The sequence below is a fragment of the Echinops telfairi genome, unplaced genomic scaffold (assembly GCF_000313985.2).
Source record: "Echinops telfairi isolate 266 unplaced genomic scaffold, ASM31398v2 ScPeMD7_7469;HRSCAF=8507_0, whole genome shotgun sequence".
Lineage (NCBI taxonomy): Eukaryota > Metazoa > Chordata > Mammalia > Afrosoricida > Tenrecidae > Echinops > Echinops telfairi.
This window is the reverse complement of record NW_022111372.1, coordinates 33,729,611-33,747,387: the sequence shown is the minus strand read 5'-3', so window position 1 is coordinate 33,747,387 and position 17,777 is coordinate 33,729,611. Positions and strand designations below refer to the sequence as shown.

Below are 17,777 nucleotides of genomic sequence, written 5' to 3'. Positions count from 1 at the left end.
ACTTGTGTGGATCCAATGTTGATGTAAACATGGCAGATGTGGTAGTCACTGAATCTGGTGTCAATTTAAGGATTAAGAGTGTAGGGGTGGAGTCTAGGCTGTCAATCTAGAGATAGCCAATGAGACTTCTGTGTGGGCATGGCCTTCGCCTGAGAATTTTGGGAAATCTGGTACTTCCTCCTTGGAGGTGGAAGACACCCTCGCTCTCTCTGCCACTCCCTGGGGGACATTGCAGAAGACAAGCCACATGGATGCAACCAGACCTCAGCAGCTGGAGAAGCCACAGCGAGACCCCTGCCTGCACTGAGATGCCTACAACGCCACTGGACCCAAAGACTTTCTACCCACTGGCTTGTGATCGTCCTGCATTTGGCTTCATTGCATATGTTTCACGAGTCTGAAGAGGACTTTATGGATTGGTATTAGACATATGGGCTAATATCGCAGTTATGGACTTGGAATGGGCTGGGATGTTTTCTCAATGTTCAATTGCTCTTGTATATCAATCTTTCTTATACACATATGTGTGTCCATGGATTTGTTTCTCTAGTTTACACCGACTAACACAGCAGGACTCCAACAGTGCTCAGGGTTGGTGACCCACAGAGCCAACTCTGGATGTAATCAGAGTCCCAACAAGCAGGAAAGTAAAGTGGCAGAGAGAGAGAGAGAGAGAGAGAGAGAGAGAGAGAGAGAGAGAGAGAGAGACCTCAGTGTCTCTCATTCTTTTATACCAAGGAGGTATCATCAAGCTGTGACCCAGTTGATAGGGTGGGCTGCATGCCTACCCTTACTCAGGAATATATAGTTGACATAATCCCTAACCATCACACCCTCTTAGAACTTATGGATACATTTCAAAACTTGTAGGTCATAAAGAAGATTAACTTGATTGTAGTGCACATAGTTATTCTTTTAGATCCGTCCCCAAGGTCTGCAGGAAGGCTGCTTGGTCACTGGAGCTGACCCCCACCCGGAAGAGACAGAGGAAAGTACCTAGGAAGGACACCTTCCTGTGACCAGTCCCAAGCCATGGCCAGAATTACTATTGGAATAGAAAGTCACAGCTTCTTTGCATAGAGCTGGGATGGGCTCAGAGGTAGAATTGACACTTCAGAGCTCCCTGCAGGATCAGATGGGGGCTGGGACTTCACTTGGAATTGCATGCTGCTCAGCTTCTTCCCCCTTGCTGCCCTAGTTCTTTGCTCTCTCACTGATTCTCCAGGGATCATGTCCTTAATCAAGCACTTTCCCCTGCTTCTTGTCCCCAGGTTTTCCTCTAGGACTACCCAATTTATGACAAAAGTACAAAAGTTAGATGCTGTCATCTCTCAGTGCAAGTGCCAATCACATGTAAACTAGACTTCCTTTCAAATTTGCCTGCATTGACAATTTCTAGAGAGTCTCTGCTAAAATAATTAGTGTTCACGTGTAAAGAGAAGACAAAATCTATGCAACAAGGCTCTCCCGAATCTCACTTAGCTTGTGCAGTGAGAGGTACATCCCCAACTATGACAGTGCCCGTTTCTTAAGTTGTGTCTGTGTCAGGAGTAAACTTTTTTCCCATTAATGAAATGGAAATCTCAAATAAAAATACAAAACTTCTTTCTTTAAAACAATGAATAAAAACCAAGACCTAAATCCTTTCCAGTCGTGGCAATAAACTCATATATAGATACATATATTTTACATATTAGGGGGCATTCGTGGCTCAGTTGTAGAATCTTGCCGTCTGTGTGGAAGTTGCCAAGCTAATGAATGTCATGTGCAGCAACCAGCCAGCCAGCAGCAGTGGAGGCTCCTGTGTTGCTCTGATGCTGAATAGGTTCCATCAGAGCTTCCAGATTAAGAAGGACTAGGAAGACAGGCCTGAACATCTACTTTAGAAAATTAGCCAGAGGGGATCCCAACAACCCAAATCCAATTGTACGAGGGATCATTGTGAGTTGGAGCAGACTGGATAATAGCTAACAACATATTCAATAATAGGATAGGAAGTTTTTCCATGAGAGAGATTCTGTATTTTAATACATTCAACCTCCAAATAGCTGTTGAGCCTCTGCCATATGGCAAGCATTGTTAGAAGTTCTAGGAGAATTTTCTTAAATTAAAGGCGGGGGATAGATGATCTGTTGTCGGTGATGCATAATCTGGATAAGGGAAGAAACGGGTGGTAATTTTCCTTCCACTTCCCACAAAACCACTGTGGTTTCTGGATTCAAGATGATCTGGACCTCTTGCAACTGGACGAGGAGTGGGGAGAAGCAGAAGTCACGGGATTTTGAATTGGGACTGGTATTGGGAGGCCACAGATTAGCTATAGGTGAGAGGGTGGCCTCATGGAGTGTGTGGAGTTTCCCAGGCCTGGAGGGTTTTCTAGCATGTGGCCATTGAGTTCTAACAGCAGGAACGTCAGCAGGGCTTGCTCATCCGCTGTGGGTGTTCCCAGAGAGCAGGAGAGCAGGACTTGCGCACGGTTGCACTCCTGGTCCGAAGGCACTCTCTAAACCTCCTGGTGGCCGTCGTTGCTTTCCTGCTGTGTTGTTGTTAGGTGCCATCAAGTTGCCTCCCATCCCCTAGCGACCCTGTGCACAACAGAACCAAACACTGCCCAGTCCTGGGCCGCCCTTGCCATTGTTCCTGTGCCAAACCGAGCCCATTAGTCAGCCCCTGTGTTGCTGTGTTGCTGTATCTCATCCAGGGCCTTCCTGTTTGCACTGCCCCCTCCCCCCCGTTTACCAAACATGGTGTCCTTCTCCAGAGTCTGATCTCTCCTGACAAGATATCCAGTGTATGTAAGGCGAAGTCTTGCCATCCTTGCCTCTAATGAGCATTTGGGCCTTCCTTTGTCTAATACTGATCAGTTTGTCCTTTTAGCAGTCCACAGTACTTGCAGTATATTTCTCCAGCAACACAATTTAAATGCATCTATTCTTTTACCGTCTTCGTTATTCAATGTCTAGCTTTCCCATCCATATGATGCGATGCATCCATGTGACCATGGCTTGGGTCAGGTGCACTTTAGTCCTCAAAGAAACATCTTGATTTTTCAACACTCTAACGAAGTCTTATGAAGCCGATTTACCTAATGCAACACATCTTTTGATCTCTTGACTGTTGCTTCCATGAGCATTGAGTGTGGATCCAAGCAAGACAAAATCCTTGACAACTTCAGCCTTTACTCCATTTATCATGATGTTACCTATTGGTTCAGTTGTGAGGATTTTAGTCTTAACATTGAGTTGTGATCCATACTGAAGGCTACAATCCTAGATCTTCATCAGCAAGTGCTTCAAGTCCTTCTCATGTTCAGTAAGCAAAGTTGTGTCACCTGTGTACTCTAATTTGTTAGTACGCCTTCCTCCAATCCTGATGCCACATTCTTCTTCGTATGATATAGTTTCTCTGATGATTTGCACAGCATATAGAATGAACAGGTATGGTGAGATTATACAACCCTGAGGCACACCTGTACTGATTTTAAACCATCAGTATTCCCTTGTTCTCTTTGCATCCCTTCTTCCCGACCTGTGTACAAGTTCTAAATGTGCACAATGAAGTGTTCTGGAATTCCCATCCTTCTAAAGGTTATACACAGTGTTAGTCTGGGTAGACTAGGGAAACAAATCCATGGACACACATATATGTATAAGAAAGAGACTTATATACAAGAGCAATTGAACATTGAGAAAATATCCCAGCTCAGTCCAGATCAAGTCCATAGGTCTGATATTAGCCCATATGTCAGATACCAATCTATAAAGTTCTCTTCAGACTCACGAAACACATGCAATGATGCCAAATGTAGAAGATCACAGACCAGTGGGTAGAAAGTCTTTGGATCCAGTGTCATTGGAAACATCTCAGCTCTGGCAAGGGTCTGGTCTCTGCATGGCTTGTCCAGTACCCAGGGCTGCATCAGGGTGGGTCCATGTGTCTTGTCAGCTGCTGTGTCTCCCAGGGTGTAAGCAGAGCATCTCCCACCCCCAAGGAGGAAATACCGGAATTCCCAGAATCCTCAGGGGAAGACTATACCCACACCTCAGGGGAAGACTATACCTGATTGACAGGCTAGACTCTACCCCTGCACACTTAATCCTTAAATTGACAATTATATAACTACCACATCCACAGTTTATTATAGTCTACACAGTCGAATGCCTCTTCACAATCAATGAAACATAAGTAAACATCTTTCTGGTATTCTCTGCTTTGAGCTAAGATCCATCTGTCACCAGTAATTAGATCCCTTGTTCTTTGTCATCTTCTGAATCCAACCTGAACTTCTGCCAGTTCCTTGTCAATGTGCTGTGGCAACTGTTGTTGGATGATCTGAAGTGAAATTTCACTTGTCTGTGATATTAGTGATATCGTTCTACAGTCTGAGTATTTTGTTGGGTCACCTTTTTTATATTGGGCACAAATATGGATTTCTTCAGGTCAGTTGGCCAGGTAGATGTCTTAGAAGTTTCCTGGTATAGACGAGTAAGTGCTTCCAGTGCTTCTTCAGCTTTCTGAAACATTTTAATAGGTATTCCATCAATTCCGGGAGCCTTGTTTTTGGTAATGCATTCAGTACAGCTTGAGCTTCCTTCAGCACCATTGGTACCTGAAATGGTGGACTGTCGACTAGTTCCTTCTGGCACAATGACTGTGTATTCTTTCACTCGTGTCTTGATGCTTCCTGCATCATTCAATATTTCCATACACAATATTTCAAAATTGGAATTGAGGCTTGAATTTTTTCTTGAGTTCTTTCCATTTCAGATATTGATCATGTTCTTCCCTTTTGGCTCTCTAATTCTAAGTTCTTGCACATTTCCTTATAATATTTGGCTTTGTCTTCTCAAGGTGCACTTTGAAAATTTTTATTCAGCTCCTTGATCTCATCCTTTCTTCCACTTGCTTTAACTACTCTACAATTTAGAGAAAGTTCCAGAGTCTCTTCTGACATCCCGCCCCCTGTCTTTTTAATGACCTTCTGCTTTCATCATGAACAATGGTCTTGATGTCTTCCCACAGCTAATCAGGTCTTCTGTCATTAGTGTTCAGTGGAGCAAATCTATTCTTGAGATGTTTTTGCCATTGATGTGGGATAGACTCAAGATTTTATTTTGGTTCCTGTGGACTTGTTTTCATTTTCTTCAGCGTTGTTTTGAAGTTACATCTGAGCAGTTGATGTCCACAGTCATCCCCTGGTCTGGTTTTAGCTGGTGATATTGTGCTTCTCCAACGTGTCTTCCACAGATGTAGTCATTTTGATTTCTCTGTATCCGTTTGGGTATTTTTATGTGTATAGTTGACTTTTGTGTTGTTGTAAAGGTGTTTATTCTATGAACAAGTCATTGGTTTTGCAAAATTCTACCATAGGATCACTAACTTCATTTCCATCACCACGTCCATATATTCCAATTACGGTTCCTTCCTCTTTATCTCCAACTTTTATATTTCAATCACCAATAACTATCAATGAATCTTGATTGCAAGTTTGATCAATTTTCAGCTGAAGCCATTGGTAGAATTATTCAATTTATTCATCATTAGTTTTTCGGTGGGTGTATACTTTTGAATAATAGGTGTATTGAGTGGATTTCCTTGGAGCTGGATAGATATAATCCAGTCACAGATGCCGTCGTGCTTCATGATCCATTTAGCAAGGTCCTCTCTGACAATGAATCCCATGCCATTCCTCTTGATTACGTTATTCCTAGCAGAGTAAATCACTTGATTTTCTGATTCAAGATGGCCAATTCCAGTCCATTTCAGCTCACTAATGTCTGCCTAGTGTATCTATCTTCATGTAATCCCATTTACTATTTGACCACTTAAAATTTTTTTCTAAATTCATACTTCACACATTCCAAGTTCCAAACGTTAGAAGATTTTTGTAACTGTTTCTTTTTATGTTGAGTCGTGCCCTATCAGCAAACGAAGACTTTAAAAGCTCCACTCCCACAGGCTTTATCAAACTCGTGTCACCATGCTTAACGGCCCTCGAAGGAATCATTTACTCCTCAGACTGGAGGGGCCCATCTACCAGCAGTATCTCCAGCAGGGTTCTGTTTCCTTTGTTGAGGCTTTCAGTATTTGGAGATGCTCCACGGAGATGCGTGAGGCTTTCAGTATTTGGAGATGCTCCACAGAGATGCGTGAGGCTTTCAGCAAGCTGAGTGCTTCTTCATTGTCTGTCCTTAGTCTGGAAGCTCCGCTGAAACCTGTTCACTTTGGGTGACACCGCTGGCACTGGAAATATCAGTGACAGAGCCATCGGCATCACACATAAACCACCACAGTGTGATTAACTGACAGACAAGTGGTAGGTAGAGACACAGAACTTGACCCTCTTCCCATTAATGTTCATTTGTAGGTGTACAAATGCTCAGTGAAAGTTTGGGGAGATGGCGTGACTTAATAGCTTGGAAACAAACATAACACACTGCTTCTCCTGTGCACACATTTGAAGCAGAAGCATCCTCCTTCTATGGGTACCCTATTCCTTTGATTACGGCCTCTTCCTTAAGGCCTTTGTCATGTTCTATAGTCTGTATCTTCTCTCATCTGCCCAGCTTTCTTATTCTCTTCTTCACCAACCCTCCATCCTCAATTATTAATGAGTCTAAATAGTTTATCTGGCTCTTTGTTATCTCTCTCTAACCTAGGACCACAGGTTTTACCCCTATGGCAGTGTTACTGCTCGAGGTATTTTCCTATTCCATCAGTTCTAAGCACCAGGGCCTCAGGCGCTCTGGGGGTTCAGCTATTGAACTCCCTCTTGGAGGTGTGGAATCACCACCTGGGACCTCACCACCTGGTCCCAAAGTTGGAAAAACCTCTGGTTTGAGACAATATAAGAATTCTCCATGTTTGGAAAAAATGTTAAATGTCAGTGTTAAAAATGGGTTGGTAGGGACAATCCTCTCCTCAAGGCTCTAATGAATGGCCTGCACTCGAGCAAACATGGTGGTGCACCGTGATGTTAGCTCGAGTCTTAAAACTGCTCCCTTCTGGAGAACTCAGCTCCTTTTGTTGGGAGACTCACCTTTAGAGATTCCTTCCTAAAGTAGTTGGTAAATTAACTTCTTTTGAAATTAACCCCAGGGATATGTTCTTGGTGCCTATTGGCCAATAAATGATTCATGCTTTAAGAATACACTATTTGATAATTGCCTGTTATGTGTAGGTGTCTTAGAATATTATAGACATATGGAGTTCAGATTAAAAAGACATTCCTGCCATAAAATCCTCATTTTAAATATGAAGAAATTAAAATCCAGAGAAATAAATCTTGCACACAATTTTTGTATCTGGTGTCAGTGTGAACTTGGACTAGAAACTTCCTTTCTTATGTCTGGAGTTAAAGGTCTTCCTCAAACACATGAATCCAACCCTGACTACTGGCAATCATTGCCTTACCTAACCAGCTAAGGCCATGGACTCTTCTATGGGTTTTGCATGCATATACTAATTTAATAATCGCAATAGGAACCCTAGTGGTGCTGAAGACTGAGAATGAAAGATCAGTAGTTCAAAACCACCAGCCACACTGAACAAGAAAGATGAGTCTCTTGGCTCCTGAAAAGATTGATAGTCATGAAAAACCTAAGGGGTTCTATTCTGTCCTATATGGTTCTCTATGAGTTGAAATAAGCTTGATGGAAGTGGACATAGCCCAGTTTGATAGTTACTCTTACAGCATCATCATTGTCCTTGAACAGATGGTAAAATAACTTACTCATTATGAGTTAGTTAATTGTGCCAGCCTGGCCGATAATCACATGTGGTGCTGGTTGAAAGGCGGAGGGATAAATGGGTGGTGAAGCCTCCCCTTTCTAGTTCTCGGGTCTCTTGTTTTGTGATGGTTGCATCGGGTGCAGCTGCCTTAGCAGTTCCCTGCTTCAGCTTGCAAGATTGACTTCCTACAAGACATCCCCAAGGAGAAGCCGCATGGATCTATCCCGATGCAGCCCTGGGTGCTGGAGCAGCCATGTGGAGACCCCTGCCAGTGCTGAGATGCTTACACGTTCACGGACTCAGCTTTCCTCCTGCAGTCGGCATTATTGCCTCTGTTTTGTGAGGTGAAGGACTTTGTGGACTGGTGTTGGGTATGGGTTAATGTTGGACTTGTGGGCTTGGGCAGCATTGGGTTGGGATGTTTTCGTGATGCACATTTTCTTTGCATAAAACTCCCTCTTATACATGAGTTGCTGTGGATTTGTTTCTCCAAAGTACCCAGACTAATACACATGACCACACAGTTATTGAATGACATGGTGTGAATTTGAACCCAGGGAACTCGATATGGAAGCTAGGTCCCTAACTCCAGTTCCACCATGCTTCTTAACCAGCCCCTGCAGCACGTGAGTATGCCCTCTGAACGCTTCCTGGCCTTCTGGCAGCATTAAAAGTGTTTGGAAAGAATCAATCCTCAGTTTCCATTCCCAAGCAATAGGAAACAGAATAATTGTTTCTAAAACTGCTTGTCAACTGTCGTTAAGAGAAGAAAAAAATCACCTATGAGGAATTATTTTCATTGTCAGAGTTTTCAAAGAGTCCAGAGAAGTTATTTCGTGTGTGTGTGTGTGTGTGTGTGTGTGTGTGTGTGTAAGTCTTTCTCTTTATAGTTGTAAGATTCTTCCTGGTTTTTGCCTAAATCACTTCTGTTGTAGCGGGTGCTCAGAAGACGTGGAGAAGAGTTTCCCATCCCATCATGACTTCCCAGAGGGAGCCTTCTCTCTTTTAAGAAGCTACTTCCCATATCAAGATGTCTTTTGGGGGTAGACCACATGTTTTACATGCTCTTGCCCTTTTAGCAGACAGTACGGCTTACTGCTAATGGAGGGGATCTTTTGAAGTTTGCTGATTGTCTGACTTTTTAGTGCTGCCATGGCAGAAATGCTACAAGTGCGTGCCACCAGGGAACCACATTTTATTTTCTCACAAATAAGGAACAACAAGTCCAAATTCAGGGCCCTGGCTCCAGGGCAAGCTCGCTCTCTGCTGGCTCTGCAAGGTGACCCTCATTTCAACTTCTGCACCTCTGCCTTCCTCGGCATCCTGGCAGTCTCCCCAAGTCCACTGTCTTTCCCCCATTTGTGAAAGCTTGAATCATCTGCTCTTTTTATATCTCACAAGGGATCAGGTTGACAATACCCACTATAGTGACAGACCTCATCAACCGAAAGCCCAGAAAGTCCTCATTCCAAAAAGAATGACAGCCTCAATTCTGCGAAAACCCCAAAACCCGTTGTCATGGACTCATTTCCAACTAATAGTGACATTCTTGGTAGAACTGTCCCACTGGGTGCCCGAGGCTGGAAACCTTTCTAAAAGTGGACTGCCATGCCTTTCTTCCTGGGGACGGCCAGTGGAGTCACACCGGAAAGCTTGCAGTTAGCAGCCAGCCACTCAATGGCTGTGTCTCCAGAGCTTCTTTTGATGGCTACTGGGTCTAGGGTTCCAACGCCTATTTTGAGGGGACACAATGTTCAACCCATCACTGAATCAAAGACGTCAAATGAATTTCTAATTTTTCCCCCAATCTCGCTATTTCATGTTATGAGGCTATTTATGCTAAAATGTGTATATCAGAATGCGCGAACGTCATCATGAGCTTGTCTGACTATGTGTCTAATGGAGGCTCCTCTTTTTCCCTTCCAGTTTTACGGGAGCCCTATACAGTCCGTGTGGAGGACCAGAAAACCATGAGAGGCAATGTTGCAGTCTTCAAGTGCATTATCCCCTCCTCGGTGGAGGCGTACATCACTGTTGTCTCATGGGAGAAAGACACTGTTTCACTTGTCTCAGGTAGGCCACGTGGCGCGGGGTTTCCAAAGGGTACCAGGCTCACCTTGTGCCAGGTGATTTCTCGTAAAGCAACTGGGTTTTCACTTACGTGCTTGCTGTCATTTTGAAAATTGGTGTGCTTAAGGGAGACGATTTTGAATAAATGAACATGGCTTTATGTTGTTTCACAATGTTGGATTGAGGTATCTGGCATTCCTCAATGGCTGGAAGTTCATTACTTGCACTGTGAGTACAGCAATTATATTGCTTTAGGAGGAAATTGTGCTTCTAAAAATAAGGAGGGGGTAGTTTCGTCCCCTTGGCAGACCTCAGTGCTGCCCTTGTGCCTGACCTTCCGAGGAAGAAGATCTCAAACACAGAAGTCCTGATGTCATTGTCCCCCGGGGTCTTTTGAGTGACCAGGACTGACGCTGTGCCTCTAACCTCTTTCTTGAAGATACTGCTAAGAGTGACACATTTGTGCTGAAATACACATGTATTTTCTTTGCTTAATATTGGTCTCTAGAAATTGCACAATGGAAATTTACCCTTTAGGGAATTGAGGTTCTCCATTTTAATGGTATTTAAGCATAGTTGATTTCTGCTCCGTGCCGTTTATTTGGGAAGGCCAACAAAAGCACAGTGCTCAATTTTCCTATTTTGCACATCATTGGACAATGACTGTTGGCATCTCTAAATACGTTTGGGTTACTTTTAGGAGAGAACCGGGGTGTGCCCGGTGTATGCGCTAATGTGAATATGAGTACCTGCACTCTTTGTGTGTCTTTAGCCAAGCATGCACACATACTTACTGGCAAACACATTTTTCCCAAAGGTATTTTAATTTCATTTTTATTACCATCAAAAGTTTGTTTACTTATAAAGATAACAAGTTGGAGCTAATATCTCATTTTAATTTTTCTCCTTTATTGATTGGCTAGACAGTCTTTGTTATTATTTAATAAGGTATGGACACTTAAAATAATCAAATCAAAACCAATAAAATAAAGAATACATAATTTAGGATGTTGATAGAAAATAAAAGTTTTCAACCTTTATTAATATTGTCCCCACAATGAATTCAAAGTTCATCATATGTCATGGAATCATGAATCTGTTTATTAATTAATTATCCTAATTTGTTAAGTTGGGTTCTAAAACAATGCCAAGCTTAAAAACTGAAGCATGAGTGCAATAATCAAAATACCCATTTACATGCTCGTTGCTAGTCTTGTTTGTTTAATGGTTTTAATTTTGTCTACCTAACCGTCATTTTGCCTTTCCTGATGGCTGCTGGAGGGATTTCAGGGAAAAAAATGCCAAGAAAGGGGCAAAGTAGGTAAATTGCATCTTCATGGCTAAGTGCATGGTAAGGACCAGCATGAACACAATTCTGAACATGTGGACATGGATCCGGCCCAGAGCTTCCCACTTCTACATCCTCATTTCCAATCATAGTCTCGTGGAGCTGGCTTAAAGGAAGAAAGCCTTCTTTCAGATTGCCACACAGGGTAGCCGTTGGCCCTTTCTGGCTCTCACTACCTTGTGGGTTTATTAATTCACTAGAACGCACTCCATGTGTGCCTGGAGACTGATTACAATGAAAACTATTACAAACAGAGATAGATAAGGTTAGGTCTAGAGAAGTCCCAGTGTGGAGCTTCCAAGTCCCAAAGATGCACACACTGTTCTTCCTGGTCACCATTGCCAGTCAGCACTAGGGTTCAGGGCCCACGCTGGCCTCATCTCGAGATTGTGGTCGACCACATCATACCGCCTGACCTTCAGTCAGCACCATCCACTCATTAGCCTCAGGTGTGCGTCCGGCCGGAAGGGACCTTGAATAAAGGAAAATTGGAAGAAGTTACCTGGCTGAGTCCAACATAGAGTGGAATGGCATTCAAATGTACATAGGAAACGCTGTGGGTTCAGCGAAGGAAAACTGTTTTAGTCATATTTGTAATCTCCCACATTCAAGAACTTCAGCTCACAGAGTGCCTACCTTTTGTAACTGGGCGATCTGAACAGGAGGCTTCAGGCTCCGCACAGCAGGGAGGCGAACGTGGACACGTTGCCACCTGGCTCTGAGTGGGAGTGTGATGTGTGTCCTTTCTATTCTTGTTGCACTGGCCAGAGCAGGCCACATGGCCGTGTCTGCTGCAGTGGGGAATGGGCTTCAAGGTAAGGAGAATTGCACACCTGGGTGAGAAATAGAAGCATCTGCCTGAGGGGTGATGGAGAAATAGAAATAAACAATATATTAACATATATGTACTATATATATACACACAAACCCATTCACAAACATATACAGTTACGTAACAGTACATGTAATGAACACACAGACGTATAACATGTACTATGTGTCCACATACAGCCCCATTATGAGGGGACGTCATAAAGCCTGTGAAGGGCTTCCTTTGTCTTTTAATTCCATTTGCCTGTGAGCTATATTTTACCATTTTATTGACTTATCATTCATATGTCACATGATTCGGTTTTCAACAGGAATTAAAAAGAGCTGTGAAATCATCATCACACCAATTTTAGCCATTTTCTTTTGTCTTATCCTCATTATCATTACCTCCGTACTTCCACCCAATGTCTCCTTCCAGAACCCTAAGAAACTACTGATCCAGTTACTGCCTCTACAGATTTACCTATCCTGGATTTCATATACAGAAAAGATATACCAAACCAAACCAAAAATATCCAACAACCACCAAATAAAACAGAGAAAAGCATCAATACAAAAGAAAGCAGAAAAAATAAAAAATTAGAGCAAATTAAAATGGGAGAACAAACGATATTGTTGTTCGGTGCCGTAGAGTCAGTTCTGACCCACTGAAACACCGCCCTGTCCTGCGCCAGCCTCACAATTGTTAGTCTGCTCGAGCGCGTCGTTGCAGCCGCGGATTCAGTCCACCTTATTGAAGGCCTTCCTGTGTTTCTGCTGCCCCTCTAGCTAGCACCACGCTCTTCCCCAGGGGTGGCCTCGCCTGACACATGTAAGACAACCTCTCATCGTCCTGGCCCCGAAGGAGCACTCTGGCTGTCCTTCCTCCAAGACAGATTGGTTTGAACTTTCAGCAGTCTATGGTCTTCTCGAGCACCACCGTTCAGATCCATCTTTGGACATTCCAAGGTCAGATAATTGGCAGCTTTTTGCTGCTCTCTCTCCCTATCTTGCATCATGCCTCATCAGCCAATGAAGGTCCCGAAGGCTCCACTCCCACAGACTTGACCCAATTTACGTCACCATGGGTGACTTCACTGTGAAGCATCAGCTGCTCTGTGGCCACATTTTGAGTGCCTTCGCAACTGAGGGGCCCGTCTTTTGACACTAACTCTGATAATGTCCTACTTCCCTTAATTAGACCTTCAGTGTCTGACAGTCTTTTGAAGCCATCCCTAAGGCTTTAAGCATCTCCTGCCTGAAGTAGGGGATCAAGTTCTTCTGCATTATCTGTTCTTTGTCAGGAGGCTCCTCTGAAATCTGTCCAATTTGGGTGACCCCGCTGGCATTTGAAATACCAACTTCTAGTACCCAGCATCACAGCAACCCACAAGTATGACAAACTGACAGACAGGTGGTGAAAACAATGGATAAGGTGTTAAATTTTAACCTAACTGCATCTGTATTAATCCACTTTCCAGTGCAGTCTGTCTGATAGTGTGGCTGCTCACATTCCTGACTACAATCAGAGGGGATGCACTAGAGACTTGATCCATGTGGAGACCCTGCAAATGTATGTTGAGCTTTCACTGTCATTCATAGTCTTCTGAAAACTGGGTGCTCAGCATTTAAGTTTAATACTATTCCCTTTTCCAGTCTTATATTCCCTTCTCCAGTCTTAGGTTTTATTCTTTATAGTCCTTGGATCCCACAGGCTCGTATGCTTTTTCTTTGTGAATTTAGCTGACATCTCCCCTGGATGGCTACTTGTTTTAAGACAAGCCTTTAAAATCCCAGACACCATCCTTTCTGATAACCAGACACCATCTGACTTCTTCACCACACTTTAGTATAACATTCATATCTTCAAGGATGTCTTCATGAAGGAAACTATTGAGTAGGTCCACATTATAAGAACTAATTATTCTTAAATTAGAGCTATAATTAAGTTATAGCTCAAAATCCATTCATATATCTATAGGTCACTTTAAAGACATCGTTAGTTTTGAATGTTTTAAATCAGCTCCATGTGCCTTATGGTAATTGATGGTGTTAGGTGTCATCCTATTGCTAATATCATTAATATAGAATTTCAACTAGTATTAAAAAAACAGAGCATATTTCTAAAGGACAGCTTTTCAGACTAAAATACATGGATTGCTGACTTGTACAGATTAAAATTTTAAGTGACTGGACAGCATTTATGCAAACAGTGAGACTTAGAGATATGCCCATGAACTTTTTGTTCTAATGCCTCTTCCAAACATCTTAACTAGCTGTATGCTCACCTGGATAAGGACCCCTGTGTGTGCACTGGCTATGTGTTGGGCTTCTAAATGCAACATCAGCAGTTTCAGAATCACCAGTGGGAAAAAGACAAGGCTTTCTACTCCCCCCAAATAAATCAACAAACCACTCACATATGCTCAAGCTCTTGAGCAAACAAGAGGGTATAAATGAATATTGAATATTCTGTGAACTGCCAAAAGGACAAACAAACCAATTTTGGGGGGGGGGGATCCAGAGTGTTCCTAAAAAGCAAAGATGGTGAGACTTCCTCGCAGTTCCTTTGGACAGGCCATCCAGAAAGAGGATTGCTAGGAAAAGACATCAGAGACCACCGGTAAATGAAGGGTAGGTGAAGGCCAGGGAGACATTTGCACAGAGGGATTGACACGGTGACTAGAATGACATTAGTGACTGTGGTACTGGGCAGGGCAGCTGCCACCAACAACATGAGATCCCCTAGCAGAGAAGTTGGGATGTTATAGGTTTGTATGTATGGATTGTGATAAGAGTTGTACGAGCTCCCAATAAAATGATTTTTTTTAAAAAGAGCATTGGCTTGACAATTGTGCACTGTATCTCAGGTGAACTAAGCTTGTGACTAGGGACCTGGCACCACCTCTCTCAGCCTCAACCTTCACATTTTTCAAATGGACAGGAGAGTGATGTGACAAGTCCTTTCTAGCTTCCTTCACTCATTCATTGACTTCACAAATGTCCCAGCTCTATTTGGGAGAAATAGCAGGAATTGAAAAGGATAAAATTAAGACTCCTGTCCGAGTTCGTACTCCATACTCTGAAACTCAGTATAAATTGGTGTTTCTCAAACGATGGGCTGAGAAATCCATTTAGCTATACTGACGATCATTTTTAAAAGAAGGGAACAGAATACCATAAAATGCCAGAAAACATCCAACATAGACAGTAGATTAAGTTCTTATTTCAGCGATACATGTTTACATGCAGAAGATCTCACTGTCAGGGCCGAAGTAGAAAGTAAATGTTTTGGAAACGTGGATGACAACATATGTACAAGTGTGCTTAATGCACTTGAATGATGGGTTGTTATAAGATTTGTAAGAGCCCCCAATAAAATGATTAATAATAATTTTTAAAAAGTTACAGCCTCGGAAACCTATAAGAGCAGTTCTGCCTTGTCCTATCGGGTCACTGTGAGTCGGAATCCTCACTATGGAGGAGCTGTGAGTCTGACTCCACTGAGTGTAACATTGAGCATCTCCACGAATAGGGCTTGCTTTTCCTCCCCATGGAAGCTAATTAAGGAAAAGGCGAGGCTTGTTCTGCTGGGCCAGTTGGAGATGGAGGACAGTGGCATCTCCTGTGTGCTGTAGGAATTGATGCCCCCATGTGTACCCCGAGTCTGGATTCTGCTTCATCCTTTGGTCACATCTTCAGAGCGGGCATCAGCACTTGGCTCTTCTTGCTTGACCAGAATATTTAGGAAGAAAACACAGTACAGGCCTTTAGTGCATGGAGGAACACATCAATCTTAAGTTTTTAGTTGCTTCTTTGTTAGGAAGTAAGCCATTTAACCAAACAGAAGGTTTTCTAAAGATGTCCTTTGTGACAAAGCTCGGGGTGGGATGGGATAGGGAAGCAAAATAGTTTCCACACTCAACCGTTTCAGCCAGAGTTAAAGAGACCTATCATTACAAATGACCTTGGGGGTGGCAATAGGGCTCCCAGGGAGTGTTGTGACCTCTCAGAGGGAAAGTCAGAAAAGGAGGCACTATAGGTGGGCTTGCTGTCCACTCGCTGCTGACACCTGGGATCTGGGTCCTGTGCCCAAGCCCACCCATCGCAACTGCCAAAGTTTCTCAGGAAAGGAGGTCCTAGATCCACTGCAGGTAACAAACAGGCCAAAAACGTGCATTGTCTTCACATCTAAGGCCGGTTCTGACGACTGAAGTGGTGACACATTGTATGTCTGCCTGATGGGGCAACTGCTGCAACAGGTCACTGTTATGCTGATTTCCAGGTGTGCGGTGTTAGCTGGCCAGGAGGGCTTTCATGAAGTTTCACCTCTGAATCTAATAACCTCTGGGTGGGCTTGAACCACCAACCTTTCTGTAGGGAGCTGGGCACTTAGCTCTTTGCTCCACCCAGGAATGGTTTCCCACTGCCCAGGCCTCTCTTTATGTCCCTTGGGCCAGGTTGCTGGAGGTCAGTGCTGGAGACTTGACGGCTAGGGAGTACCTTGCCATGCACAAAGGTTCCTTGGATCTGGCTTTGCTCTGAGTGACCGCTGAGCTCCGGGAATGACACTGCGGATGCTCGATGTACGAGACCATTTCTGTCTTGTACATAGCCGGAGAAGCCTTATCACTACGTGCTGGGTTGGTTTAGATTGATTAACGGGCAGTGGCCGTCACCCACACTACTCTTCCCAGGATACCAAGTCATGGGCCTGCAGTGAATCTGGCTGGGAAATGTGTCCCAGGAAACATCCCTTCTCTGCACACATCACGTACTTCAGTTGCTGATTCTCTCCATGGAGAAAAGCAATTAACTAAATCAGCCATGAAAAGAAGCCTGTGTAAGTATTCTAATGTAATAAGTGGGGAACTGCTGGGGGTGGGGAGTGGTAGAGATGGAGAGGTAGTGGTGGCTGACCTCAGAAAGCTGGGAGCTAATAGGAGTCAAGAGAAGAGCCTAGTGGACATTACACAAGGTGTGACCCTCCACACCACTCCGGGAGCTCCCTGGAGAAGATGCTTGTGCAGGAGACTGTGTATCCATCTGCTGTGCCCAATGTCTGGGATCTACTCGTCACCCCTCTAGGAGCAGGGCATCAGAGGCCTAGGTCTAATCGGAGAGAGCTGGGGAATGCAAATGCTCTAGTCCAGCGCTCTAGAGGAATCTTGACTGTGATGATGGTCTCTATCTTTTAGAGACCCCGGGCAGGGCTATACCCCTGCTTGGGAGCAAGTTTGCTACTAACCAAAAGATTAGAGGTCAGGCTAATCCAGAGGCTCCTTGGAAGAAAGGCCTGGTGGCCTGCTTCTGTAGGGATCACACCCAAACAATGACAACCACAACGGTAACAATAAACTCCCCGTGAAACAACACGGGTTTGCCATGAGTTGGAATTGACTAGATGGCAAATCGTACCGGTTTATTTGTCTTCTAAAGATTTTTTTCCCCATTGGAAAAGTAGGATATGTGCCACACATGCCAATAAAACTGTTTACAAAAAAGATGAAAGTAAAGTGTTCTGTGTATTCCTTCAGATAGGAACCGATTGGTTTCTATTTTTCCCCCATGTAATTTGGATGGTAAAATAAAAGACTAGGTTTTATTCACTGCGGGGTGAAAACAGCAAACATGTATGTGCCTAAATGTTACTGCGAGCGGAGTTGGGTTCTTTTGCTATCTGAATGCTTGCTTTCATTAGCTTACTGTGCAGTGGGCTGTGCATTGATTTCTTCCCAGTGGAGTTTAAGTTGAGCTGAGTGTAGATTCAGGAATCAGGATGTGCCTTTTTGTCATAAGGTCCCCGGGTCACTGATAC

The 17,777-nt window shown here is 43.7% G+C and overlaps 1 protein-coding gene across 1 annotated transcript in view; it reads left to right on the top strand.

Annotated features, from left to right (window-relative positions):
- Positions 1–17,777, top strand: part of DSCAM (DS cell adhesion molecule) — a 617,895-nt gene that overhangs the window by 13,192 nt on the left and 586,926 nt on the right. Inside the window, exon 3 of the mRNA XM_045284541.1 lies at positions 9,658–9,804. Coding sequence (XP_045140476.1) covers positions 9,658–9,804 — 147 coding nt within the window. The remainder of the gene's footprint in view (positions 1–9,657; positions 9,805–17,777) is intronic.